At 41.2% G+C, this 26,857-nt stretch overlaps 3 protein-coding genes across 13 annotated transcripts in view; 2 read left to right on the top strand and 1 right to left on the bottom strand.

The window, feature by feature from the left end:
- ERO1B (endoplasmic reticulum oxidoreductase 1 beta) overlaps positions 1 to 7,345 on the bottom strand; it is a 33,112-nt gene extending 25,767 nt beyond the window's left edge. For both annotated transcript variants that reach the window (XM_049831544.1, XM_049831546.1), the window contains exons 1-2: positions 7,033 to 7,345; positions 2,191 to 2,310 (exon numbers count right to left, since the gene is read on the bottom strand). In XM_049831544.1, the coding sequence (XP_049687501.1) occupies positions 2,191 to 2,310; positions 7,033 to 7,134 (222 nt within the window). In that variant the 5' untranslated portion in view covers positions 7,135 to 7,345. The remainder of the gene's footprint in view (positions 1 to 2,190; positions 2,311 to 7,032) is intronic.
- The window catches only part of GGPS1 (geranylgeranyl diphosphate synthase 1), a 407,079-nt gene extending 382,361 nt beyond the window's left edge, over positions 1 to 24,718 (top strand). Inside the window, exon 4 of the transcript XR_007509874.1 lies at positions 24,707 to 24,718. The gene's annotated coding sequence lies outside the window, so the exon portion shown is untranslated. The remainder of the gene's footprint in view (positions 1 to 24,706) is intronic.
- Positions 7,488 to 26,857, top strand: part of EDARADD (EDAR associated via death domain) — a 28,015-nt gene continuing 8,645 nt past the window's right edge. For 2 of the 10 annotated variants that reach the window (XM_049831563.1, XM_049831557.1), the window contains exons 1-3: positions 16,544 to 16,642; positions 22,391 to 22,449; positions 24,091 to 24,130. In XM_049831563.1, the coding sequence (XP_049687520.1) occupies positions 16,612 to 16,642; positions 22,391 to 22,449; positions 24,091 to 24,130 (130 nt within the window). In that variant the 5' untranslated portion in view covers positions 16,544 to 16,611. Of the gene's footprint in view, positions 7,532 to 7,737; positions 8,537 to 11,611; positions 11,794 to 16,543; positions 16,643 to 22,387; positions 22,450 to 24,090; positions 24,131 to 26,857 lie in introns of those variants that run through there. The other 8 variants (XM_049831559.1, XM_049831561.1, XM_049831560.1 and 5 more) reach the window with 8 other exon arrangements.

Below are 26,857 nucleotides of genomic sequence, written 5' to 3'. Positions count from 1 at the left end.
ACAGAGGAACACTAAATAAAAGAATACTGCTGTCTAAACTGCAGATTAATTCAGAAAAAATATCTGCAAATCAAGATATGCTAGTCCCAGAATGATTCAAGAGCACTAAAAACCAGCACGCGCACACACTTCTGCGACAAACTGAGGTTGTATTGTACTTGTACTTTAATCAATACCAATCACTGACTACATAGAATGTCCTTCTACTTTCTTCAGCGTCTGAAGTATTAGATTTCATTATTATCATTTAGACTATTATTCAATACCCTAACGATAGAGTTACAGATTAGAAGTTAGATTCCTTATCATGAGGCTTCCATAGCTTGTGTGTTTTGATATATAAAACTATACAGAGAGAAAACTTTTTATTCCTTTATTTCTTTCATTAAGAAGTGTTCCACTAACCACCTAGAAACCACCTAGCACAATTTCAGCAAGAATTTAAAAAGACAGTTTTCTTCAGCCTTTAAATAAAAACTCTCTAATCCATTCAGTATTACACATTAAAGTTTGAGTTCTTTTATGGTCATTGAACTAGTAACACAATGGGAATACTGTGGCTGTAGTTACAAAAGTTCATGATCCAAATTCCTATTACAAATTAAATTACTTCAGAGTAGGAGTGTTTTTACTCCCAGAACAAGTACACTCCCCCTCGTGCTTATTCAGTATTTAGCTACACTGTAGTTGACCTAGATGATCATTGCCTACCCTCACAATTTTCACATCCATCTATAAGCTTAATAGCACTTCCATGATTCTGTGCAGGGACATCAGAAAAAACTCTTGCTTTTTCAGAGGGTAAAGAGTGAAAAATATTCTGACTTACTCAGTTTGCTTGTTCAACACAAATTCTTCCTTGTCACAACTGGAAGTACTAAATAATGTGTGGTGATGGGTGGACTGCACACTGGCCTTTGTAATTACCCATCTATTGGGAAGATCAGTATTAAAGATGAGGTAGGATTGCAACACACCATTAAAGTATGATCTGCAGAACTGCTGTTGAAATGAAGATTAGCTCTAAATTTGCAGGATGAAATTACTGTTGTATAAAAACCTTGTATACCTGTTGCTCCTCTCCTTCAAATACCTTGTCTTGTATCTTTCTGTTGCCTCTAGAGAATCTAATTATTGCTACTATGTGATGTATTATCACTGAAGTTGTAGGTATGTTGTTTCTCCTGAAAAGTGAAGCTACAACTGTATCATGTAGCAGGAGAAGATTCAGGGTGAAGTTACACATTACTGCTTGCTTAGACTAGAAAGGGAAGATTCTAGCACTTTTTTTCTCCTTCCTCATATTCATAACCCCATCTTCCATGAGTTTAATACTTGTCTGATTCTAGATCAGCTAGATAACTTGCTACATCATGGGGAAAAACAAACAAACAAAAAACTGCCACCCAAATCCAGCAACCAAACCCAAACATCCAAACTAAATATCCACCAGGTTAAAGAGATGCATTGGCCTAATGCACAGTCGGACAAGCCCAAGAGCTAAAAGTAGGGAAGGGGCAGGACAGTCTGCCCTAAAGCAGTATAACCTCGTTTTTCCAGTGGCAGGCAACCATCTGATTAGCTCAGTCACAATGCAACCTCATTTTCAAGCTAAGCATATCTGAAAACAGAAGTATCAGGCTTCCAAGTCTTATTTTGCTCCTCAGATTCTAATACAGAGAAAAAAGTGTTTAAAGTCATAAAAAACGTGATATTACATACTACTTGAAAATTGAATATCTTTACCTATTTTTCAAAGGAATAATGGTTCTCTACATGGCAAACACTAAAATCAGAACTAAGACAGCAACTTATCAGGAAATCATTGCAATATTTCCATTTCAAATTATGCACATTTCTTAGAAGACAAGTACTGCACGCTGTCAGAAAGTTGCTAATATACAATCCTTTTCTAGATGCAGCAGTACAAAGATACTGCCTTTAAAATTACCACTTATCAGTTGAATGAAAGCAGTCATGATTTACTGTCACTGACTCCAGGATTAACACAGCAAACATTACTTACTACTAACATATCTGTCAGGGACTGAAAACTTGCTAGAACCAAATTAAAGAGCTGTGGACTTCTAAAAGACAACTTAATATAGACAAGTTGATATGACATGTAATGCTCCCTATATTTTCTGGATTTTATTTAAATTATTCAGGAAAATACCATTCTAATTGTACCTTGTAATATCTGAAGTAATCACGTTCTTGCAGTTTCTGTATTTTGGGGAAGATCTTGAAAGTATTGAAGTCATCGATGCTTTCTATGTCACATAAACAATCATCTAGGACTCCTGTGAGCTATTAAAAAATACATTAAAAATTTATTTTTAATCAGAAATGGAATATTAACTACAGAAAAATCCTCTAAAGAGACAAAGATGGCAGTCAAAAGAAATACTAGTGAAATGCAGTTCCATAGCAAATAATTTCTCTCATCATTAAAATACTCTACAACATACCTTACACACTCAGTTAGAAAATAACAGACCTTAGCACTTTTTTGAGTGCAAGTCCACTTCCAAATGCAATGCTGTATCAATGTTAGCCAGATTAACACCTTCAGCCCTGAAATTTGTTGACAAATTCAGCATATAGAACTTTCTGCAGAATGAGCAGCAAGATTTTCCAGACTACGAACACACGGTATATTAGTACATCAGAGTTGCATACTAAGTATTCTCCCATCAAACACTCATTAGCTGAATTGCCTAAAACCCCCACAATCATGCATCGTCAACTTATTTTTATAATTATTCTCAAAGCGTAAGAACACTTCCACCTAGTTTCTTTAGAGACGTGGAAAGTAGGGGAATAGGTACTTTTATGCCCAAGAAGTTAGTAACTTCACAGTTGAATTCTACAAATCAATAGTAGGAAAATCAGGTGCAGGCACTTATATTTTAAGACTGTAAATCTATTGCGAAACCAAGTCTGAACTTTCCAGGTCTCGTCCCTCTTCTTGCACCAGGACAGCAAGCTCGTTCAAGGTACTGCACAAGCTTAAGACCACCTCTCTGAAAAGGAGCGCACACAAGTGCAGGAGCACTACTGCCAGCACAGGAGACGAAAGCAGGACTGTCTGTGCAAGTAGCAGAGACGCCAGGCCCAACTAACTTAGACTAAGCTACAGCAACACTTTTGCCGAGACCCTGACGGCATCTTAGTGAACGGTGGAAACACTGGAAGTGTGATTCTATGAACACTTGTATGATAGATTTCATTAAATCTAATCTAACTACTCCTAAGCATAGCTCCTTAAACAACTACAAACATGTTTGAAAGGCCTTTCAAAATTAAGTTTGAAGGCTTCAGACCATATCCAAGGGATTGGAACCAAACACTGCTGTTAACTACCAGGAAATTCATTGTCATGAATGATGGCCTTAGAAAGCATACAAAATAAGAAAGCCCACACATCTTGTATCTCGCATGGGCTTAGAAGAACTTCTAACTACTAAGAGGTTACGTGCAAAAGCAGACAAAAAATATTTTGTGGCTTCTTTTTTTCTCCACAGATTTCATGCAGATGAGATTATGAAATCATCTAATCTGTTTTATGCATGATAAATCACTCCACTACTTTACAGAACAGATACCCTTACATAACCAAGCTTGATGTAAAAGAGTAACTAGAAACCGAATTGTAGGCTTGTGCTCTTTTATGAAGCATAACGGAAGCCTGGAAAATGGATTTGTCCACCCCCCTGTGAGAATAAAGAGGTGAGGGTATGGCAATAAAGCATTTAAATAGAAAATTCACCTTATGTAGATCCTACTTTTCCTAAGGCACTAAATAGACTGCCACAATTCTGCAGACTAGATATGGCAATGAAGTAAAACTCATTTAAGGGAAGTTACTTTACCCAAAGTCTTCCACGTGGATATGCTTTCCTTATTAATGTTATCCAACTTCAAATCTGGGCAAACAGCTATGAAAGGGCCTATGTGCAATTACAGGTTTTTCACAATGCCAAGAAAGCTCACAGCCCACATGGCTGCCATTTCAAAGTCAGAAGACAAAAGTTGTCATTACTGATACTTACAGAAATAAAACCCCCACGCATTTTAATCTACAATTATTTCATTAAAAATTTCAAATTTTCTTATCAGTCACACATAGGCAGAAATTAATTTTGCAGTCTTTACAGGTAACACCATACCACAAAACAAACAGCCGTACTTCATTATAATATAAAAAGGCAAAAAGATGACTGAACATTTTGCTCAAATATTATTAAACTGTATAAACAGGATAAACATTATGTGAAGAGCAATAATTTATTAAGCTGAAAGCGGTAGGAAAGATCCAAGAAATTTTCTTTGTACTCAGAAAATAAAGTGTAGGAAACTATTTTGGTGACCACCTCATGAAGCTATCCACTGCTCACAAAAATACTTTTACAATCTGTGCAGAACTGAGACCGCTTTTTCAGGGGAAAATGTTCCAAATAAACACACAGTAGTTACACTCAGTGTCAAATCCCCATGGAAAAATAAAAAGCTGCAGTCTTTTTATTCAACTAAGATGGCAAACTAACGGAGGTCACACCTTTGCCAGGTGTCTGATAAAATCTCGATTCTAAGAACATCTTTCAAAATGCAGTACAGTTTACTTAGAACATGGGGAAGTTTCAGAAATAAACCCTCCCCCAAAACTACAACTAGTCTAAGAAATTAAGAGAAAAATTAATATAGAGTAACAAGAGCAAGCAAATGAAATTCTCTATTTCTTTCTCACAACTTCTTCAAAACTGGAATGGGTAGCTCCCTGTATACATAAAATAGCAAAATCAATGTTTCCTTGGAAAGCATGCTCTAAAATTAAACTATGCTATATCTGTACCAAACCACAATTTATAAAATGGTCTGACAGCACATATGAAACGCCAATACTGCACATCAGTGGAGTCAGTTCATAGCACGCTAATACAACAGCAACACAGACCTCAAGTACACCAGTTAGAGTTTTTTTAATAAGTCCAGGTGTAATCTTCAGTGCTCTCACTTGTGTAATGATGAAATACTCTAAGAACATGCAGAAAATTCTTTCATTTTTGTCGACACCTGGATCTTCCAGTGAATTCTTTTTCAAACTGGAGACATCAAAATAAGAACAGTGTTTTACACAGTTAAAATTAAGAATTGCAAGACCTACTTTCTTATTCACACAACTGGTATTCTGCCTTTTTTTAATTGAACTATACTAGTTATCTTAGTCTGCAAATACAGAGGCAAACTGTACTGTAAGTTATCACAACTTTTATTACAATGGCCAAGTATCAAGATTTCTTTTCACCTGTTAATTACTTTGAGCTCTACAATAAACTCTAAGAGCATTAGCTTCCTATTATTTGTCTTCAAGAAGTCGCCTGACACTGAATAGCTACTATTTCTTCTGTATTTCCAATATGCTTACCAAAGTATTTCCATCTATTGACAAACCTAGTTTAGTTCTTGTTGAGATACCAGAGCTGTACTGGAGTTGTTAAACTTCTAACTTTTCTTCTCCAAGATAAATCAGCCTTTCAGAAGAAAAGGTCAACGTCCAACCTGCATCAATTTCTCCTTATGAAATCTGGAGAGAAATGTATTCAGCACTTAAGCATTAAGAAAAACCTGAATAAATGCATATACTAACAAGCAGTCTATTCATACAAACAACCTTATTAGTGTTATCAGGTTGTTGTACTTTAATTGCTTCAACAATTAGAAGACCACCTGGGACACCTTCTTTTGTTCCTTAGTGTTTTACTTTACCATAGCTACAGAATGAGAGAAAAGCTATAGGTAATATGACTCCAAGAACTAATGGCTAGCTTATCTTTTCCCTGCCCATGTCAAACTCTAGGTATTTAAACTCTGAATACAACACGTTAACAATTTTATGAAACAGCAACAACCAATCTCTCTGCCAAGCATCATAAGAAAACCATGCCAGTTTGTTAATGGCTGCTTTAAGAGTCCCAATTCAGTTAGCATTTAGTTATGCTAAAATGGCTGCTAAAATAATGGATTTTTAAACCTGAGAAAACCTCAACTTACAACAAAAAAAACCCTGCAATAAAAGCTATCTATGCTAGACTACTCTAGTCACTGCCTTGAACGGTCACTTACAATATAGCACATTATACAAAGCAGATATTTAGAAAATACAAGAAAAATAATAATCAGATACAGAAGACAAACTTTGCTTCATGTGGACATCATATTTCCATAAAAACTCACTCTAATGTCTTTGGCCCAGCTGAAATCCTTCCCTACTTGACACCAGCTGTTACTTCAGTCACAGTCATGCTGGTGACGAACAGCAAACTCCCAACTACAGACACCCATCCTTCTGAAGCTGTGAAGGCAGTGTAGAGAAAGAAGGAGCATTCTCATCCTTCTCCGTAATGTGGGCAAACAGACACCACCTAAAAGCAAGCCAAGCCCGGGCAGTGATATTGCCATTCGAACATATGGCTTCTCACCGACTTCGTAAGGGCACCGAAGTTTCTGCCTACAGAAGGGTACGATCCAGCCCGGGGCTCCTCAACGCAACACCCTACAGACAGCAAGCAGCGTTACCTGGATTAAACAACTGCTCTGTGGGGCTGGACCGTTATATAAGGGTCCTACCGGTGGTTCCCGGGTCAGACAACTTCTCCCCTCACAGACCGGAGGCACCCGGGCCCGGGCCCGATCCCGGCAAGCAGCACCCGCAGGGTTCCGAACAGGCAGGACGCGGGCTACGGACTTCAGCGAGGGATCCCCAGACCTCCCCGCCGGAAGGCTGCACAGGACACGGCCCGAAGCTGCCCTCGCTCTCCCCCACGACCCTCCGAAGCGCCCTCCCCGCCTCCTCCAGCCCGCCACAGGGAGGTCCTCCGCTCTCCTTCCCCTCAGGCGGGGGTCCGCAGCCCTACCCGAAGCCGCCGGGGCATCCCTGCCCGGCCACCCTCTTCCCTCCCCACGCCTCCCCCCCCCCCCGCCATGAGGGGAGCCTGCCGCCGCATCGTCCCATCCGCCGCTGGCTCCTACCTGGGCCTCCGCTGTCAGGACGCAGCCGAGCACCGCCAGCAGCCGCGCCGCCAACCGTGCCCTCGCCGCTGTGCTGCGGACGGCACCGCCGCCGCTGCTCATGCTGCTGCTGCTGCCGCCGCTCCGCCCGCCGAGGCTGACGGGGGAGGGCGGCCCTCGCCCCGCCGCTCCGCAGCCGCCGCCGCCACAGGAAGGAGAGGGACGAACCGAGGGTCGGCGGCGGTGGCAGCGTCTCCTCCCGGCGCGGCCGCTCCTGCCTGCGGCGGGAGCCGTCGGGCGGGGGCGCCGCGCTCACCTCAACCTGCCCGCGCGCTGCCGCTGCCGCCGCCGCCGCCGCCAACAGCACCGTCAAGGCGCGCGCGCGCACGGTCCTCTCTCGCGCAGCCACCACCACCGCCGCCGCCGCCCAAGCGCCCGCTCCTCCGGCAGCCGCGCGGCATCCCGGGAACCGTAGTCCGCGCGCGCCTCCAAAACAAGCGCCGAGGGAGGGGGCTGCTGGGTGCGTGCGCGCGGCGCCGGGGCGGGGAGAGGAGGGGCGGGGCGGGGGGGGAGGGGAAGGGGGCGGGGGGGCGGCGGCGTACTCGCGCGCCGACGCGCGAGGGGAGGCGCGAAGCTGTGTGAGGGGAGGCAGGAGCGGGGCGATGGCGGCCATGGGTCCTGCGGCCGGGGGTGGGGGGGTGTCACCCGTGCAAGGCCGCCGTTGAGGGAGGAGGGGGCTGCCGCCGGGAAGTTGAAGCGTCCGGTGTTTACCGGCGCCCGCCTCCAGCCTTCAGCCGGGTGTCTCACAGAGACCAAAAGTACTTCTAGAGACTTCTCTTCCTGCTGCTGCGAAGTGCCTTAGAGGTGAATCGTGTTGAGTCTTTAGAAGTGGCCTTTTTTTTTTTTTTTTTTTTTTTTTTGGCAGGTTAAACTGCCCTTTTCTGTCAGTATAGCTTCTTTTTATGAGAAGCTATTTATATGAAGGCGGGTACACCGATTTTTTTTTTTTTTTTCTACAGCAAGAAGTACAGGAAAAATGGAAATATGGCTTTGCCTTGTCTGATTCTCTTCCCTGTTCACTTTGAAGCAAGGCTGAAAGTTAACGGAAAAGCGATAGACTCTCCATCCACTGGCCTTTTTTCTTTTTTAAATTCGTTTTCTTAGTTGTAAAGTCACCCTCCCTATTATTTTTTTTTTCAGTGGAGCACAGACTACTGTGTAGCCAATTGAAGCCTACCAGACGGGAAGAAGGTGCTTTCAGATGTGGTTTCACGTTACAGTTAAGATAAAGAAGTACTGAGTTGTGTAGAAACAGGCAGTCCTATTTCTCCCTCTCATCCCTCCTTCTCCAGGTTCCCCATCCCATGTATCTGAGCTAGCAGTCCTGCATGTTAAATCAATCCAGCTACTTAAGGGAATTTTATTTTCTTTTCCCCTAGGGATATTTTCTGCCAGAGCAGCCAGCTGAACTGACTTACTGTATGTCTGCTTCATCACTCAACCTGATCCAGGGAAAGAGGCAAAGGTACATATCCTGGTAGGAAGAAGAGAGGGTAGGACCATCCCTTCCAGTGGCTGCTTGCTGTTAGATCAGTTTAGCTCCACCTAATTTTATTTTATTGTTTATTAATTTTTTACTGACCCTTTAGGGACACTGTTTGGCACCCAAGAGGTTGAAAGTTACAGTATAACATCAGTTGAATTTGTCTAGCTGTGCGTTACCAATAGGTGTTGGAACTGGTCTAAGACTGTTCCTGCTGCTGCTTTTCAGTTCCTTTCAAAATCTTAAAAAAAACCAAAAACAACAAAAGAAAACAAAAACCCCAAACCAAAAACCAAGCAGCTCAGAAACAATCTTTTGCTCCCAACAGTTAAACATATATCTGTAATTCACTTCCAGAATTGCAAAAATTCATATTCCTATGGGAAAACATGAGTGTTGCACTGATTTTATGTGCCGGGTTGCTGGAATTAGGATTTTACTTTCAATCCATCTGCTAACCCAGGTTCTTCTTACACCCTTTCAGTTAGAGGAGAATACTCCTTTACAGGAGTATGGTGACAAGCTTTAAGGTCGAGGTAACAATTTCAGAGAGCTTAAAAGTTTTTAGATTGGCCATTGTTATTTGTTTACAGATTAATTCAAATTAGTTTTCCATTATATTTGTCCTTAAGTGTCAGTATGTCACAGATTTTGCATTGCTGAAAATGGCTTGAAAAGATGAAGTATTGATAGCTATGAATTACAGAGACCATGAAATGGAGTAGGCAGTAGTTTTATAGTTTGGTCCCAGAGAGATGATGCAGTTGCTCCTTCCTTTCCTCTCTGGATTACAGGCAGTGCACCTATCATTTCAGTAGGATTAAATGAGAATCTGTTCCTACTTTCAGCATCAGTGGACCAGTAAATTTGCTAGATATTTGAGAAGAAATGCAGAACAGCTAATGCTAATGTTTACATTGCCATGGTTTGCTCTCACTATCAGTATGCCATACTTTATCGCAAGTGGTTTGTACTTTTCACAAAGGAACTGTTTCTGTTTAGCAGATTCTGGTGAATTCACTGTATTTGTTTCCATTTTGTAGCTTTGATTCTGGAGCACAGTTTCTGTCATGAGTGTTTAAAAAAGCCCCAAAACCTTGGAAGAATCAAGCACTTGCACTGCCATGCACTTGCACTGCATAAAGGGCTATGCAAATTAGATGTAAACTATCGTATTTTCTAAGTCATAGCGTTCACTCAGTTGTCAGTTCTGAACATTCTGTGCTAGTTACGGGAAGTACTTTTTCTTCACCTCTGACAGTCTTATCCTGCTTGCATCAAAAGTCAGTAGCAGTTTAGTTTCCAACTGCCATGTTAGAAATATAAGGAATTGGCTGTAGAATTGCATAATGACTAATTTTAAGAGGCAAAAAAAAGAAATTAATTCCTTCTATACATAAGTATTATCTGCTGTACCAGAGCTGAATTTAGCTTAATACAGTTTTCTAAACTCTACAGTACTTTCAATCTTATTTTATGTTTTAATGTTGACTTCAACCTATAAATGCTACTTTGGTAGTGGTATTAAAATGTTTTAAAAAAATGTAAAAATCCTAATATAGGATTTCTTTGTGAAATCAATTTCAGGAAGTAGCTGCTGAAGAAACAGTCCTACAATTGCAAACAAAACCTAACAGCATGTTACGAAGCTGGAAGTATCTACTACATCTGTTTCTTTTAAGGAGATTTGCCATGATGTTATAATATTTTATCAGGGGCTGAGGACAAAGCCTTTACTGGGCAGAGGGGTAATCATAGTTTACACCTTGCTGGCCTCATTAAAAGAGTCTGGCATATATATTTAATTTTTCAATGTACACGTACATTGTACCATGTACATGCTTGGCATAAAGAATGAATATTTTCTGTGATTTCATAATATGCATTGCTGTTAAAAACATTGACAGTTTTATTTGCAAGCCCTAAGGTTTTCTTTCAGTGTGCAAGCAAAGCAAGCCTTGAACATGGGAACTAAAAACATTAGTCTGTATTGGTAAATAAGAGTTGAATAATGCACATCAGAGTCACCTCTTCCCCATCACAACGTTGTTCTGTTGAGTGGACAGAGATCTGGGTGCACCAGAGAGTGACAGACAGTCTTTTAATGGATATAACAAGTCTGCAGTTACCAAACTTGCCTCTGGCCTGCAAAGAGGACACAGTGGGAAGTGAAACTAATAAAGTCCTGCTACTTTTCTTGTCTTAGCTCCATTGGTGCTTTTTAGCCAGCTCTTACTTGCCAGAATTGAGCTTATGCACTCTGGTTGTTGTCCTGGTTTCAGCTGGAATAGAGTTAATTGTCTTCCTAGTAGCTGGTACAGTGCTATGTTTTGAGTTCAGTATGAGAAGAATGTTGATAACACTGATGTTTTCAATTGTTGCTAAGTAGTGTTTAGTCTAAAGTCAAAGATTTTTCAGCTTCTCAAGCCCAGCCAGCGAGAAAGCTGGAGGGGCACAAGAAGTTGGCACGGGACACAGCCAGGGCAGCTGACCCAAAGTGGCCAAAGGGGTATTCCAGACCATATGACGCCACATCTAGTATAGGAACTGGGGGGAGTGGGGGCAGGGGGGATCACGGCTCAGGGACTAACTGGGTGTCGATTGGCAGGTGATGAGCAATTGAAGTGTGCATCATTTGTACATTCCAATCCTTTCATTATTACTGTTGTCGTTTCATTAGTGTTATCATTATCAGTTTCTTCTTTTCTGTTCTATTAAGCCATTCTTATGCCAACCCACGAGTTTTACTTCTTTTCCCAATTTTCTCCCCCATCCCACTGGGTTGAGGGGGACTGAGTGAGCGGCTGCGTGGTGCTTAGTTGCTGGCTGGGGTTAAACCATGACAGTTGTACACAGAAATAATGGTCTGTGGTCATCAACCATGTAAAAAATGTTTCTTAGAAGTTATTACAGACTAATTTAAGTGAACAAACAGGCAAAACGGGGTGGCTTCACATTTCATGTTAGGAAGTTCATGAACTAGATTTCAGTAATCTGGAACGTGGATTGTTGGAAATTTTTTGCCCTTGAAACTTTTGCCTTTATTTATTTTTCCAGATTAACATTTGCATGAGTCCTCTCTAAACTTAGGAGAGTAAACCAGAGGAATCAATATGTCACAAACTTCTGTTTAAGTCTGGCAAACGGCAGTGGTGGGAGTGCAGTGCCTGTTGAGCAATGGAACATCTTGTGGTAGCCTAGTTGCAAAGATTTGATGATACAGCAAGGCAAAGCTGTGGGTAAGAACTTCTAGTAAACCACTTGGCATTAAGCACAAAAAGCAGACAAGCAGTGGGGCACATGAGTTCTGTGGTCTGTCAGGCCTGCTACAACTGGAGAACTTGTGTGCCCAAACTCCTGTTTTATTTTATCCAGCCGTCCTTAGGCCTGATACAAGTTATGTTTCCTTGCAAGTCATGCTTCACTGACATCCTGTTCTCACCTACTGATACCTGCTTTAAAACCACCATATATGCTCAAGTCTGAGGCAACTGTTGCAAAAAACTTTTGAAAAGTACCCACCCATGTCTATGGAAACAAGAGAAATGGCAGTGAGTATGGTCTGCAAATAGCAAAACAATAGGTCAAATTAAGTATAGTGAAAAAAAGGGAATTTTTAATATGAAAATTGCATACAGCAGTATCTTCACAATGAATATCAGGGAAAAGAGGACAAAGAAAGATAGAATGCAATAAAAAATAAAGAATAGCAAAGTACAAGGGGGGAGTACATTTTTTAAAAAGTTTTTGTAGGTGGTGAAAAATTAACTACAAATATTAGCTATGGACCTGTATCCTCATTCCTATGTTTTGTGTGTGTTATGGTTTAATGTTAACAAACTGCATTGTGTAGTATATGACAGCATGGTCTGAATCAAGAGTACAGAAACAATCTAATCTCTGGAGTCTTACTGTCATTCCTGTAGTACCAATAATTTTTGAAGAAGGAATGCTAACAAAGAAATGAGTCTACTAACTCTGTCAAGCTTCTGAATATAGCAGGTGCAGTTGGACATAAGTAATCTTGTTTAAAAAAAAAACCCCAAGATTTATGCACTTGTACTTTCTGTGGGTGTGCTTATCTGTCAACAAATGTGATTGTGAGGTAGAGATCTCAACTAAATTATTATATGTTTATGGAAACAAGCAGCCAGGCAGGGGGACCCTGCTAATGCCCCTGCAGAGGGATAAGCTGCAGCCTGAAACCAATCGTATTAGGCTCAGTTTCAAAATGTCAATCTAGAGAAAGCAAGGTTTCACTGTTTTTGTGGCGCATGTTTGACTTGGACACAGGACAGCTCCCGGAGTGGTGGGAACATTCCTATATCATGCAGTCCTATAAGGCAAACAAATTACCCACTGTCTTACATAAGATGGTCTAGGTGTGTGTCATTTCTTATATTTTCTCCATATAATGTTGTTTCTGTCAAATAAATATCAAAATTGTGACATTCTTGTACAACTGTGAAAGAACAGACCAATATTGTTATTGGCAAAGAAAGTAGTTTTAACTTTTTAGCTGCTGGTTAATTATTCCTACTTCAAAAGTCTCAGAATTTTAAAGAACTGGCCTAGCAATACACTGAAGCTGCCGATAGCTGAAACCTATCTATAGGATACCTGGGAAAGAAAATGCAGGGAGGTGTTTCCTAACTCTGCTGAAAACCTTAGAGGTGAAGAGCTATGTTGAAACAGAAGTATTTTACTCAATATGAACTTCTTTAAATAAAGATGTTTGAAATGTATAAAGCAAATGAAAGAGGAAGCATAAACAAGGTTGCCAAGTGATACTGGCAGGCCCACAGTTACTGTGCCTATTAGCAAGCCCTGTCATGGAGGGGAAGATTACTCTTCCATTGTGTTAGTGGCATTCGTGATCTGGAACAGAAGTTCTTTATTTCCATGGGGAAAAGACATAGATGATCAGTTAGAAAAAAGTTTTCTATTTTTTTGGGGGGGGGGGAGAGAGCAATAATAGTTTGCTGGACAGGAATATATTGTCTGTGGGAGGAAAAAGGTTTCATCTGCAGCCTTGTGCTCAGAAGGTGGGAAACCTGTTGAGACTGTGGATTAATTGCTATTTCAAACAATAAACTAACTGGCTATGTATTACGAGATAGTTTGTAGATCTTTGGGAAAAGTCTCTGTCATCATAAAAAATGGCTGGTTTTTTGATGGGGCCAGGAAAGGGCTGAGAAGAGGCATGTGTAGACTTGATTTGTAAAAACTATTTGCAAATATTAATTCTGTATTTGAGTGGAAATTTACAAAGTCCTGAACTCTTCACATTATCATTAGTTACACTGAATTTAGCAGCTGGCAGGGTTACAGCAAGATAAGATACAGACTGTACTTAAGTATAGCAATTTGATGAGAAAGTTAATCCACTGTTTTAGAGAATGCCATTGCTTAAAGTTTTCTTCTGGATTTAATTTTTATGATACAGTTATATTTAGTTTTGCCAAAATAATTGCTGGCTTTCTGGACTTGTCAGTTAGTTAAGTAACAAAACAAAGATTTCTATATCACTTGTTAAAGATTGGTACAAGAACAGGCATGCAACAGCCAAATTAATCTCTACTGTTGACAGTGCTCTAGAGATATTTATGTATAATTGCAGGCTCCTCCTTCACTACTAGGAAAAAAATATTAAATTATGATGACTAACCTAAGTTTTGAGGCAGTAATGTTATCTAGAATATTTGCTTCTATTATTAAATTCCATTATTTTAAAGAGTTTTTTTATGAATAATTTGTTTTTAAAAAATCTGTTTCAGTTTGAAAAGCTAATGTAATTCACAGATACACTTTTAAAAAATACATGATTTTTAACACCATTAACCAGTTCTGGCTGCTGGCACAAGTGTTGGTCTGCTAAAATTATTTTGTCATTGTTTACTAAAATAATTTTTTAATCCTAATGTAGGAAGATTTCAGGTTGTAAGTTATCAGAATAGTAAATGCCACGTTGATGGTAAAACCTGGCTTAGCCCCCAACACCAATGCTTTGTTTCTGTAGGTTACAGCCACCTGTGTAACAATAGTACACTAGGGATATTTTGAAGGATGTTAATGGATACATTTTTACATAGATTATACATATATTTATCCAAAGTTTTTGTAGTCACTGTCTATATCTGCTTCTGGAGTTAAAACCAGTAGTCTTCAAACAGCACACAGAGGCAATACACATGCACATCCTCAGGGCAGATATGGCATTCCTTTCATTGAGGCATAAATTTGGCAGGTTTAAAATCCAGAAAATTCTTAGCTCTGCTGTGGTTTTGTCATTCCTTATAGTTACAAGAGAGGCTCTAATTATTACTCTAACATTTGTGCATATCTGCTTTGGTAAGAATACACTTTCTCTGCCCTCTTACTCTCAGCCTGATTATCAATTGCCAAAAACATTGTGCCTCTAAGGAAATCTTGGGAAACATAAAGAATCAGCAATTTTATTTCTAATTAGCCTTGGCGTTACCCTTTTAAACTAAGAAATGCCTCCATTCTTTGAGAATGAGTTTCAATATTGATGTGGAAGCAATCAGAATCAACCCATACCTCAAACAGCCGGACTCCAAAGATATGCCTAAAACTCCACTTCTTTGGTTTTTACACATCACGAATTACAGAAATGTTAGTGATCTGTTAGCTCTACCTTGGAGATTAAGATATAAAGAGATGTATGTATGTGTTTCTGTGTGTGTATAACTCAATGGAAAAACCTCAATTCATCTCAGGCGAAATAAGGGAGAGGCTCTGAATCTTCTAAATGCCATATCAGTACTCTTGCTGGTAGGATGATTTAGAGGTACACCGTAAGAGCTCTCCTCGCAAAGATGTGCTCTTTTACAAGAATTCACAAATTTAATAACAGAATAATTGAAAAACATTAATATTACCGATATTGATGAAAAGCCAAAGAGCAGGATGAGCCACTGTAGTCAATCTAAATTCTGAAAATAAGAGCAATTTAATAACCTTTTTTTTTTTTTTTTTAAGATTTGTAACATGCATGAGAGATGGAAAATAATCTGTGGAAAAGCACTCAATTTTTACTGCTTTATGGACCAAAGGCTACTTCTAGTTACTCCAGTGTAAGCCAGTTGACCGAATTGGAGCTCTCCCTGTGTAACAGAGTAGAATTTGGCCGTAAAGTTACGTCGTTAATAAATGAGTAAGGGGGCTAGCGCACAAAATGTGGTCTTTATAATAGCAAATTCGGTTAAGCTGGTTTCTTTTGTTTGTGCTGTGCAATAAATAGCAATACATGGTATTTCTTATTTAGAAAGTGATTTCGTGCAGGGACCCCATTTAAGATCTCTGTGTTACTTTAAGTCTACTGAAACCTTAAGTGAGAGGGTTTGCCAGAGGTGAGAGCGGGGACCCAAAGCAATTACATGCAAAGATTTGACATCGTCGTGGTATTGGAAGTGCCTGTAGCATAAGAGGATGGATTTTAAACATTTGAGGAAAACCAGGGTCGCATATGACGGCTGCTCTGCAATACTTGCGCCCTGAAACTCCGTCCCTGCACCGTGAGCCGTCTGCAGGTGCACCTTAGACGCTGAGGGAGACCACCCCTCTCCGCCCGACGGCAGCGATTTACGCGCCTCACTATCTGCAAGAGCAGGAGAGCGAGCGCTTGATTTCGTATTGCTGAAGTAACTTACTGTAGGTCCACGCTAGTCTTACTTGAGGAGCCGTAACACGCATCCAGCGTCCGTGTTGCTAACGAAACACGGAGCTTTCGCGGCCCGGAGCCGTTACCCCGGCGTAGCCGCGGGAGAAGGGTATTTCCCGCCGAGAGAGGCGAGCTCCGGGGCGGCGGACGCGCTTTCTACCCCGGCGGGAGTCGCGCCGGGAATGAGACCTCCCTCCGGCGGAGGGGAAGGCGAAGCCCCGCGCCCGGCCGTACCTGCGGCGGGGCTGCGGGCGGGGCGGCGGCGGCGGCAGGAAGGGGGCGGCGCGGCGGGGCGGCGGTTCCGGGCACGTCGGCGGGCGCCGCTCGTTCCTCGCGCTGGGACCCCGCCGCCGCCGCCGCCGCCGCCGCCCCCATGGCCGCTCCGCAGGACCCGCTGCCCCCAGGTGAGGACGCCGCCGCGGGGAGCTGAGCGGGCGGGCGGGGTGCCGGGAGGGGCGGCGGCGGCGGCTGCTCCCTGGTCCCCCCCCGCGGGTCCGGGGCGGGCGCTGGGCGGGGTGCGGCCCGCGGCGCCCTGTCGCCCCGCTAACCCTCGCCGGGGGAGGGTATCTGGGTGCCTGTGTGACCCGCGGCCGTGGCTCGTAGGAGCCAGGTGAGGAGCCGAGCCCCGGCCGAGATTAAAAGGGTTCGTTAGTTGCTCCCTTCCCCCGCCGCACGCGCTAATTAAGCATGGTAATAATTTATCATGTGCTCTGCTGATGTGATTTCGCGCGACTTGTCCTGTCAAGCCTGCTGCAGTGTTTAGCGTCTAAGTTAGCTTGTGCTCGCTAACAGCACATTAAAAAGCCATTTTCTTAAAACCCCAGACTCCGGGTGCTTAGGAAGCCCACGCTCTTTAACTTACACGGCTGATGGTGCAAATGACTTTTGAGTACCTCATCTGAGGTGTCCCAGCATCGCGGTTTTTCCCTGCCTGTCTGCTCAGACCGTGACAAAGTTTTGAGTAGTTAACAGTAAACAAAAATGCACAAGTGCTCGTGGACTTAGATTTTTCAGAGGACTGAACATTCTAATATGATTTGCTCTGTTTTCTCCTCTTACTCAAATCTGAATTACATGTGCCTCTGGTCAAAGCACCATTGTTGATTTGGGTTTAATCAAAGGATTCACCTCTATGAACATCATTAGTATTAGGGTGATCACTTTGTTTGAGTTGTACAAAGTTGTACTATTAATATGTACGGCCAGCCTTGCTGTGAAAGAGATCTTATTATGTGTATGGATGAACTACATAACCTTGGTAGACCTTACCTGCTTCACTCACTACTAGTGGTGTCAAGGCTATCTTGCAGGGAAAAAACTGTAACAGAGAGGAATACCGTCTCTGCTACATGTTGCCTTATAAGCCCCCTCCTGCTTAAAGGCCAAAATGTGGCCGTTTCCAAAACTCACCTTCAGACTTCCTTCCAATGTAGGGATGAAGAGCAGATGTAGGATTAGAAGTTTGAATGTGTATACACATATATACATTTGTGTATATATAAAATCTATAAACTGTTCACACTGGTAAGTGCACAGCATTGCATCCCATTTAGAATAGCAGTATTGAACAGAGAGAAACGGTGGTGATGGGTACAAGTCTGCTGCTCCTGCTGCAGACTGGTTATATTGGACAGGCTCAGGCAGAAGAGCCATGGCAGCTGCTGAGCAGTGTGCAGGTGCTGGGTGGCAGAAAGGAGCTTTCGGAGCAACCATTGAACCTGACTTATGTCTGAGTCAATTTGCACATGCTGATTATGTCCATCTGAGTCAACTCACGTGTGGTTCCTGGCAGAAATGTGGGGAAGTAAATGTAGGTCAGTGGCTGTATGCTGTCAGTGGGGAATATGGTGATAGTGATTTTTTGAGGGATCCCAGATAATGTTAGCAAGCTGTCTGTCAAAGTAACTATGAAATCAGATGGTCTGCACTGAATAGTCAGTCAGATGATACCTGTATTTCCTGTCAGCCTTTCAACATGCAAAACTGGGTGGTTTACATTTGAGATAAACAGAACTTTCCTCCCTACTGTTTTGTGCACCTGCATCCAGCTGTATGACATGAGCTGCAGAATGCTGTGGGAGATACGTGTGGGAAAGAGAGAGGGGACATGGTGGTTTAATTGCCTTATTCACAATTATATATTAAGTCCACAATTATATATTAAGTCTGTGGTTTTCAAATTATCTGCCTACTATCAGTGGTCAACAAGACCATGGTGAATCATCCTCAGCCAGTATGTGGAGCCTTTATTCTTAGGTACAAATATTTATACACATACATGCCGCTTACAGAAAACGTTGGGACTTGGTAGTGCTCTGCAACCTAAAAAACATGAAAATCACTGTTCTTTATAAAGAACTAGAAAAACAAAAGGGAAGAAATTGAGGTATAAGAAAAGAAATACAGTTTAAAAATATTTTTTAGGATGGATGCTAAGCAAGAAAGATGCAGAGTCACAGATGCATACTGGCTGTGTTTCTGTGTGAGACCTAGAAAGCAGGAGTCAAAGGCACCACCCTGTACCTGTTACCTCTTGTAGAGTCACCCTGGGGTCTGTCAAGTCCTTATTTCAAATGCCTGTATTCCTGGAGCTTCTCTCATTTTTTCAGTGGTTCCCTCTGGATTGTGGAAAGTAAATTACCTGTGTTGCAATGTACCTTGGCTGTATCTTGGAGATGTAACAGAAGATAGGGAATGAAGCCCTTACCATAGCTACAGCAGCCACCAAGGTTCACCAGGGCAAGGAGCTTTTGTGGGGTTTGCTTTCATCTACCTCAAGGCTTCTTTTATATTACAAGGGCAAAAGAAAGAGAGACTTTTTTTTTCAAATGCATCTAAGAATCCATAAGGAGGAGCTGTAAGGCCTCCAGAATAAAATGACAATAAGTTGCATGCTTTGCCACTGGGTTTGTTGGGTCTTTGCTGACAGTGGAGAAACAGTGGGACTAGGAATGCCTGGGCTGACTTTCTTCCCTGGAGCCTTTCTTTGGTTCCCAGTACCTCCTTCTTTTTCAGCTTTCCTTTACAGGGTGGGCTTCCCTCCTTGCCCCTTTGCAGGTCCTTTGCAGCTCTCCACTACTGTTCCCACCTGGATCCTCCATTTTTGGCCCTACTCTCATGTAATGCAAACGCCAGCTTATGGTATTTTCTCATATCCCAGTCTGACTCTCAGCCTCTCTGCATTTGAGTTGGGAAGCTTATGGCAGTTTGTGCTCGCCCTTGCCATCAGGGCAAGATCCAGAACATTCTGTTAATACCATGCTTCTGGAGCAGGGATTTCATATTTACCAAAAGGGGCACGTGACAAGAATATGGGGGTTTGGTTTGGGTTTTCTTCCTCTTCTACATATGTCTTCCTAAACTTTGTACTGCAGTGTACCCATGCTCATCTGAAATTTCATAGACCTCTGCCTTTTTAAAACATTCAGTGTGTGTATGTGTGTGCCAAGGCTGTGCTCAAGCTTTGTAGATGTGACCCCTCTGATCATGTGCCACCTGCCTGGACAATGTGTGTGGTTTTCCTATGGGCACTAGTGCTGAGAAAGGCTCTGCCTGACATTGCAGAGAGGGGCTGGGCACCGCACCGGACACCCAGGAACTGCTGCTGATGGGGCTGCCTCACGAAGCAGGAGGGAGAATGGCTCTGTCCCAAGAGCCCTGGGGCTGCTTCTGTCCCACTGCTGCCACCTTTTTTGTTTTCAGGCTTGTTTGTTGCCCTGTCTTGCATTGTCTTATGCTTTAGAACATAGAATTGTTTAGGTTGGAAAAGACCTTTAAGATCATCGAGTCCAACTGTTAACCTAGCACTGCCAAGTCCACCACTAAACTGTGTCCCTAAGCACCACATCTACATGTCCTTTAAATACCTCCAGGGACGGTGACTCAACCACTTCCCTGGGCAGCCTGTTCCAATGCTTGACAACCCTTTCGGTGAAGAATTTTTTTCCTAATATCCAATCTAGACCTCCCCTGGCACAACTTGAGGTAATTTCCTCTCACGCTGTCACTAGTTACCTGGGAAAAGAAATCGACCGCACCTCGCTACAGCCTCCTTTCAGGTAGTTGTAGAGAGCGATAAGGTCTCCCCTCAGCCTCCTCTTCTCTAAACTAAACAGCCCCAGCTCCCTCAGCCGCTCCTCATCAGACTTGTTCTCTAGACCCTTCACCAGCTTTGTTGCCCTTCTCTGGGCACGCTCCAGCACCTCCATGTCTTTCCTGTAGTGAGGGGCCCAAACCCGAACACAGTATTTGAGGTGCGGCCTCACCAGTGCCAAGTACAGGGGGACTATCACCTCCCTGCTCCTGCTGGCCACACGATTTCTGGTACAAGCCAGGATGCTGTTGGCCTTCTTGGCCACCTGGACACACTGCTGGCTCATGTTCAGCCAGCTATTGACCAATATCTCCAGGTCCTTTTCTGCTGGGCAGCTTTCCAGCCACTCTTCCCCAAGCCTGTAGCATTGCTTGGGGTTGCTGTGACCCAAGTGCAGGACCTGGCACTTGGCCTTGTTGAATCTCATACAACTGGCCTCAGCCCATTGATCCAGCCTGTCCAGATCCCTCTGTAGAGCCTTCCTTTCCTCAAGCAGATCAATACTCCCACCCAACTTGGTGTCATCTGCAAACTTGCTGAGGGCTCACTCAATCCCCTCATCCAGATCACTGATAAAGATATTAAACAGAACTGGCCCCAATACTGAGCCCTGAGGAACACCATTTGTGACTGGCTGCCACCTGGATTTAACTCCATTCACCACAACTCTTTGGGCCTGGCCATCCAGCCAGTTTTTTACCCAGCAAAGAACATGCCCGCCCAAGCCACGAGCAGCCAGTTTCTCCAGGAGAATGCTGTGGGAAACAGCGTCAAAGGCTTTACTAACGTCTAGGTAGACAACATCCACAGCCTTTCCCTCATCCACTAAGCAGGTCACCTTGTCATAGGAGGAGATCAAGTTAGTCAAGAAGGACCTGCCTTTCGTAAACCCATGCTGACTAGGCCTGATCACCTTATTCTATTGTATTGAGTAGATTTGTTAGAGTAGGTCCCAAAATAAACCACTATGCTACATTTGAGTTGGTTAGAATAGTGTCTGTGTAACTTCTGTGCTATTTTGGGGCTCAGTGTTTATACTGTGCATTTTGTAATTCATTTCTGGGACTGTGTTCTAATTGCACTGATTTCTATATTTGGGAGAAGGAAACCACCAAATATTGATTCTAATCACCTCTTACTGGTTGCAGCTGAAAACATTTAATGTGTGCTTATAGTAAGTATAAAGACTTTTAGAATGAGAGTGACAAGAATGGAGTGAAAATCCTACTATATAATTTAAAATGCTTTTCACTTTTTGAAAACATGATACTTATCAACAGAAGAGATTCCTTGAGGAAATGTCAGGACAGTGTTAAATTACAGGAGTGGTTTTGTGAATCCTGACTTCTTTATGAGATTTGTTTCAGATTCTCTCTGGACTTTTGGTCAGTATCCCACTATTATTTGTCAATTTAGCCATTGATGCAGAGGGATTGACATTTAATGATTCACCTGCAGGTACTTAGAAGATTTAATTTTTTTATCCTTTTGATGTTAATATAATTGAAGTTTAAGATTCTACTGTATACAAATAATTAATGTTTACCTCAAATATGTTTTTTTTATTAGGTTTTGTACTACAATCTGCAGTTTATTATAGTATTAATTTTTGTTGTAGTGGGTATGTTTGCTGGTTGAATTATTGCTTTGAGGAAGAAACAGAGTGCTGTTGCTAGGAGAACAAAACTTACCTTTTAGCAGATATGCTGGATTTTAGTCTTTATTGCAGAATTGCTTTGTGATTTTTTTATTTTTATTTTTATTTTTTTTTACTAAAAATGATTTAGAATTTTCATTTTTTCATCATTTTCATTTCATTTTCATCTTTTGTTTGCTTAGAACTGGGTTTCCTTGTTGTGTGTAGTTTCTCATCTATGTGCTAGTAGCTCTGACATTTTCTAGTTTGTCATATTTTCTTGTGAAAATGTAATTTAACATAATGCATGTAATGGCCGTATAGTTGTGCTTTATCTTGGTCAGACAAAGAAGCAAAATATGAATTGCCAGACAGAAATATCTTGAGGATTATGCAGTAATAACGCTTTCTTATTCTCAGCAGATCATGCAGCGAAAGAGCCGGTGGAGGATACAGATCCGAGCACTCTTTCCTTAACAATGGTATGTATTTCTGGTCTAATGCAGTTAAAATCATTATAGCTCTCTACAGTTATGTTGTGCAGAAGTGAAGTAAAACATTCAAGAATGTAAGTTCAAACCGTGCATATGTATAGGGGTTTGCTTATCCATATGATTGTATAAACAAATTTCAATTTACTAACCCTGTGCAATTAAAGTGTGAATAAAAATACCAATAGGTACTTAAGCTGAATTGGATGCTATCAGCTGAGCTGTCCATGGGAGAGCCTCTAGAGGCTGACATTCTTCTGTCTATATGGGTTGGAGGGATAAGGAAACCTACCTAAGGCTAAAAATTTCAATTGAACTGAGTTATTACTCTTTCCTGTACCTATGTTGTCTGATGAGTTAAAGTCATGGAAAGGTAAGACCAAACAGCAGTGGCTTACAGCAGGCATGGGTGAACCTAGGGAGAGACCAAACAGCACTCTCTAGTGCTTGCTAGCAAACAGAGTAACACCGTTTATGACAGTTTTTTTTGTCTTAGGGTATTAAACATGCCAGTCTTATGCTGAGACAAGGCGTATATCAGGTAAAAGTAATATGAAATTCTGTGAAGTCTTTTAAGAGTTTTTAATGTTGCTATGGATTGCTTACTCTGGGGAAAAGTTACAGTGCCATGTAGCCCAGAGAGGACTGTTGTCTAATGTAGTTATGTAAACAGCTTGAAATGCATTGGTTTATTTTATGCGTGGCAAGTAAGCAAGCTATTGCTTTGCCTTGGTGTTTTCATCCCATTTTGAAGCTTTGCAACAGGGAGTAGGAAATTTAAAATTTCACTTGTACTTTAAATGCTGATACTTCACTGGGATCCATTATTGCAGCCTGTGTACATGCATTTGTGTTAGCAAGTTTTAATAAAAGATATAGACTTTGTGATTGTTTTTGTAGACTGACTAAATTGGATGCTGTGTTTTGCTAAGGGGGAGTTTTTTTTAAAAGGTGAGGGAAAGTCGCTATGTCTAAGATGAATGAAAGTTTGTTTACTCCCTCCCCCCCTTAAATTATGATGTCTTTAATCTGTTTTCTTGGTTACAAGCTTCTATAAAAGCCACACCTACTTTTACATAAGGATAGGGGTCATAGGGAAGGAGGTAGATTTTAGGTAAAATAAGTTATAACATGCCTGGAAATCAGCAGTTATCCCCTTAAATTCAGTAATAATAGTTTTCTATTGCATCTTAATCGGCCTCTTAATTTTAGAGCAGAAGGGAAAAGTATTTTTTTCTTTCAGTACAGTAACGTTTTAGTAAAAGCTTTTATCTGCTAAAAGAACTTTTGAAGTCATCTCTGTTCCTCCTGGTATGCATTACCTTTTCTAGATTATCTTGCTACTTAAATGCAAAATTTCTTTCCCAATCTCTGCTTTTTCACTAAAAAGTAATGCCTTTAAAGATACTGCAGCAAAGCAGCAATCTCTATTACTTTTGCATGTGCTAATCAGTAGTGTTAGTAGCATCTCAGTTCCCACATAAGAAGAGTGTTACTATATCTAATTGTAGACAGATCAACTAGTAGCAATTTAAGAGATGCAACTATAATTATGCAGTTTTATATACTCTTTCTTTAGCACAATTACATGCAAAATAACAAGCATCTGTTTCTCTTGCCTTTTTGTGACAGACTGAAAAATATCCTGTCCAAGACACAGGAGTACCTAAAGGTAAGTAGTGTGAATTCTGCCTATTCAGGTGTCATAGATCTGTGTTGTTACGTGCAATAAAACCGTTGGTGTTATCCAACAAATTGAAATACTCTTACGTTTTCCTAGATGTTTATGTTTTAAATGTAGTCTCGTCTTCTGTATATTTTTAAGGTCAATTTGGTGTGTATATATAACTTTTGAAATTTCCTTCCAAAGTTTAGTTTTGATCTAAAAGTCAGTCTAAAACTATCATCAGAAGATCTTGGGTCTCAATCTGGAAGGAAAATACAGTGGTGCCATTGAAAAACAGTGTTCAGAGAACAGATGGTAGAGACATGATAATGTTAGAAGGTGGCTTTGAAGAGATTACCAGTGCTTTCAGGTTATCAGAAATATAATCCAGAAATACCCCCCAGGTTTCTTGCATCTGATTGTATTCTCAGCCCTATAACCAATTAACTCTTAATGCCATCTTTTACCTTCAGCAGATATTAATACCATCTACTTGGGAATCTAGTATAGGTCCACTCTGAACAAGTTCCTGCCTCTCCTCACTGAAAATGGAGTGAGTGCAGGTTCTGTATTGCACTGAAGTCAAATACTTGGATTGCTCAGTGTGAATATCCCCTTTATGGTTTCCTTGACATGTGGGGTGGGGTTTTTTGTTATCCCAGGCTTCACCGCTGGCTTTTGTCCAGGGAATGCAGTGGCAGGGGCTTAGTTGAGGAGTGCAGCGTGTTCTCCATCCTGTGTGGCACAGCAGGTCTGCCATGGGGACAGACACAGGAAACTATGCAGAAGTTAGTCACAGTGGAAACTTTTGCTGAGGAGTGTCAGCAGTATACCCCTACGGTTAAAGAAAGGTTAGAGGCTGTTTTGGGGGCTTGAGGCAGCCAGCCAGAAGTGCTGCTCAGTAGGGAAGGAGAATGCAGGATGAAAACTATTTGAAATCGTAAACTACCTTCTGTTTATTTGCAGGCAAGTGGTTTGTTCCTTCAGAATTGTTTATTAACACTAAAGCAATTTCTCTAACATTCTTTTCCGTGTCCTGTTTTTTTATTTCACCCATGACATTAGGTCCTCCTCAAAATTAGATGAATTCCTAAATTTCAAATTTGTGAAAATTGTTTGAAATCTGAGATTCCATGTTTTAAATGCATTTAATTTAAAAATGAAGGCTGAGAGGAAGTAGAAATTTCATCACTTTTTGTAGAAAGGAAATGAACTGGGTTTATTTTTAATTTTAGTTTCTGCTTCCTCTTGCTAAGTGTAAAAAGATGTAAGTACTAATATGGCTTGACACTTCCCCTTTGGAGTTGAAAGTGATACAAATACTTCATAATAATCTGTTTGTTTCTGTGATTTAAATTTTTTTCAGCAAATGACTTTTCGTAACTATTTCTGTAAAAATACAGACTTAGAAATATGAATCTGTGAGCTAAAAAGTGTTACAAATGTGTAGGTCTGATTCTGTGTAACATAAAATTATGTTTGCTTCAGATTCAATGTTTGAATAGACAGTACATTGGCTGGGGGAGGGCTGTTATGTTGCTTTTATAGGTCAATTAATGGACCATTTTGGGGCCATAACTTATTAAACTCCTTAGCACCCTCTACCAATTATGAATGAAAGGTGAGTTGAGGAAACTTTTCATCTTGCAGAACTACGCTTAATGTTTACATCATCTTTTGATTATGATTCTACCTCCACTCAAATATAGAACAAATTTCACACATAATGTTTCCACACAAATGAAGTGGAATTTTGATGCCCATACTCTGCATTTTCAGCCTGACTTTTTTTTGGTTGTGTTTTTTGGTTTTGGTTTTTTTCCTGGCTCTGGACCTATAGTCATAAAGAATAAAGATGGCCCATATTAAACATTTACCCTGCTGGGGGTGGAATACTAATTGGCTTTACGTTTTAACAGTCTTATAAAACCAGAAAAAGAGGAAAATCTTGATTTTGTTGTTTTTTTCTTGCAAGTGTAAGGATGAAGTCTTTGATTCAGATCAATTTCTTAAGTGAGTTAAGGAAATATGTCTTCTTTCTGTTATCTGATGATTCATAAAGATAATAGCTGTTCTTTAATGAGATCTTACCACTAAACAAACAGCAAATGGAAATGTACCAGCACTACAAACATAGGCACCACCATGGAGAGTTCTTGTGTGTAAAAAGGGGATATAACCCCTTTTAAGCTCGTGTTATTGCTTGGTCAGCACCTGACCCAGAGGAATTATGCAAATGGTTTGAGGATGAGGACCTTATTAATCATACAAAGTGAAATTTGGCTGAGGACCTTATTAATCATGCAAAGTGAAATTTGGCTGTTTGCACAAGGTTCACAAAGGGCTTATGTATCCCTTGTACCCCATTTTGAGGGCTGAAGTGAAGCTTGAAAGGTCAATAGAGTTTGTGCTGTACTGAGGAATGTTGTGCTTTTCAGTGGACTCCTGGGGCAGTTGATAAACAGACTTTGAAATGGATTATTTCAGTGCTTCAGAAAACTCCTGTGTAGTAGAGATAAGTAGGATGAGCGTAATTCACCAAGGGGCAGCATAAAAGGTAAATATTTGTGTAGTACATATTTCAACAATTATCAGTGTAAGTGCGATGAGAAAAGCAATGCAGAAACTAGTGACTTGTGAAAATTATAGTGACTTGGGACAATCGGCTTCAGCCTACTTTGATGTATTGGTTCAGTTAATATTCTCTGGTCAGCTTTCTGAAAGAAGAACCTG

This window comes from Accipiter gentilis, chromosome 28, assembly GCF_929443795.1.
Source record: "Accipiter gentilis chromosome 28, bAccGen1.1, whole genome shotgun sequence".
Classification (NCBI taxonomy): Eukaryota; Metazoa; Chordata; class Aves; order Accipitriformes; family Accipitridae; genus Astur; species Astur gentilis.
Note: the sequence above shows the minus strand (reverse complement) of the source record. Positions and strands in the feature narration are given on the sequence as shown.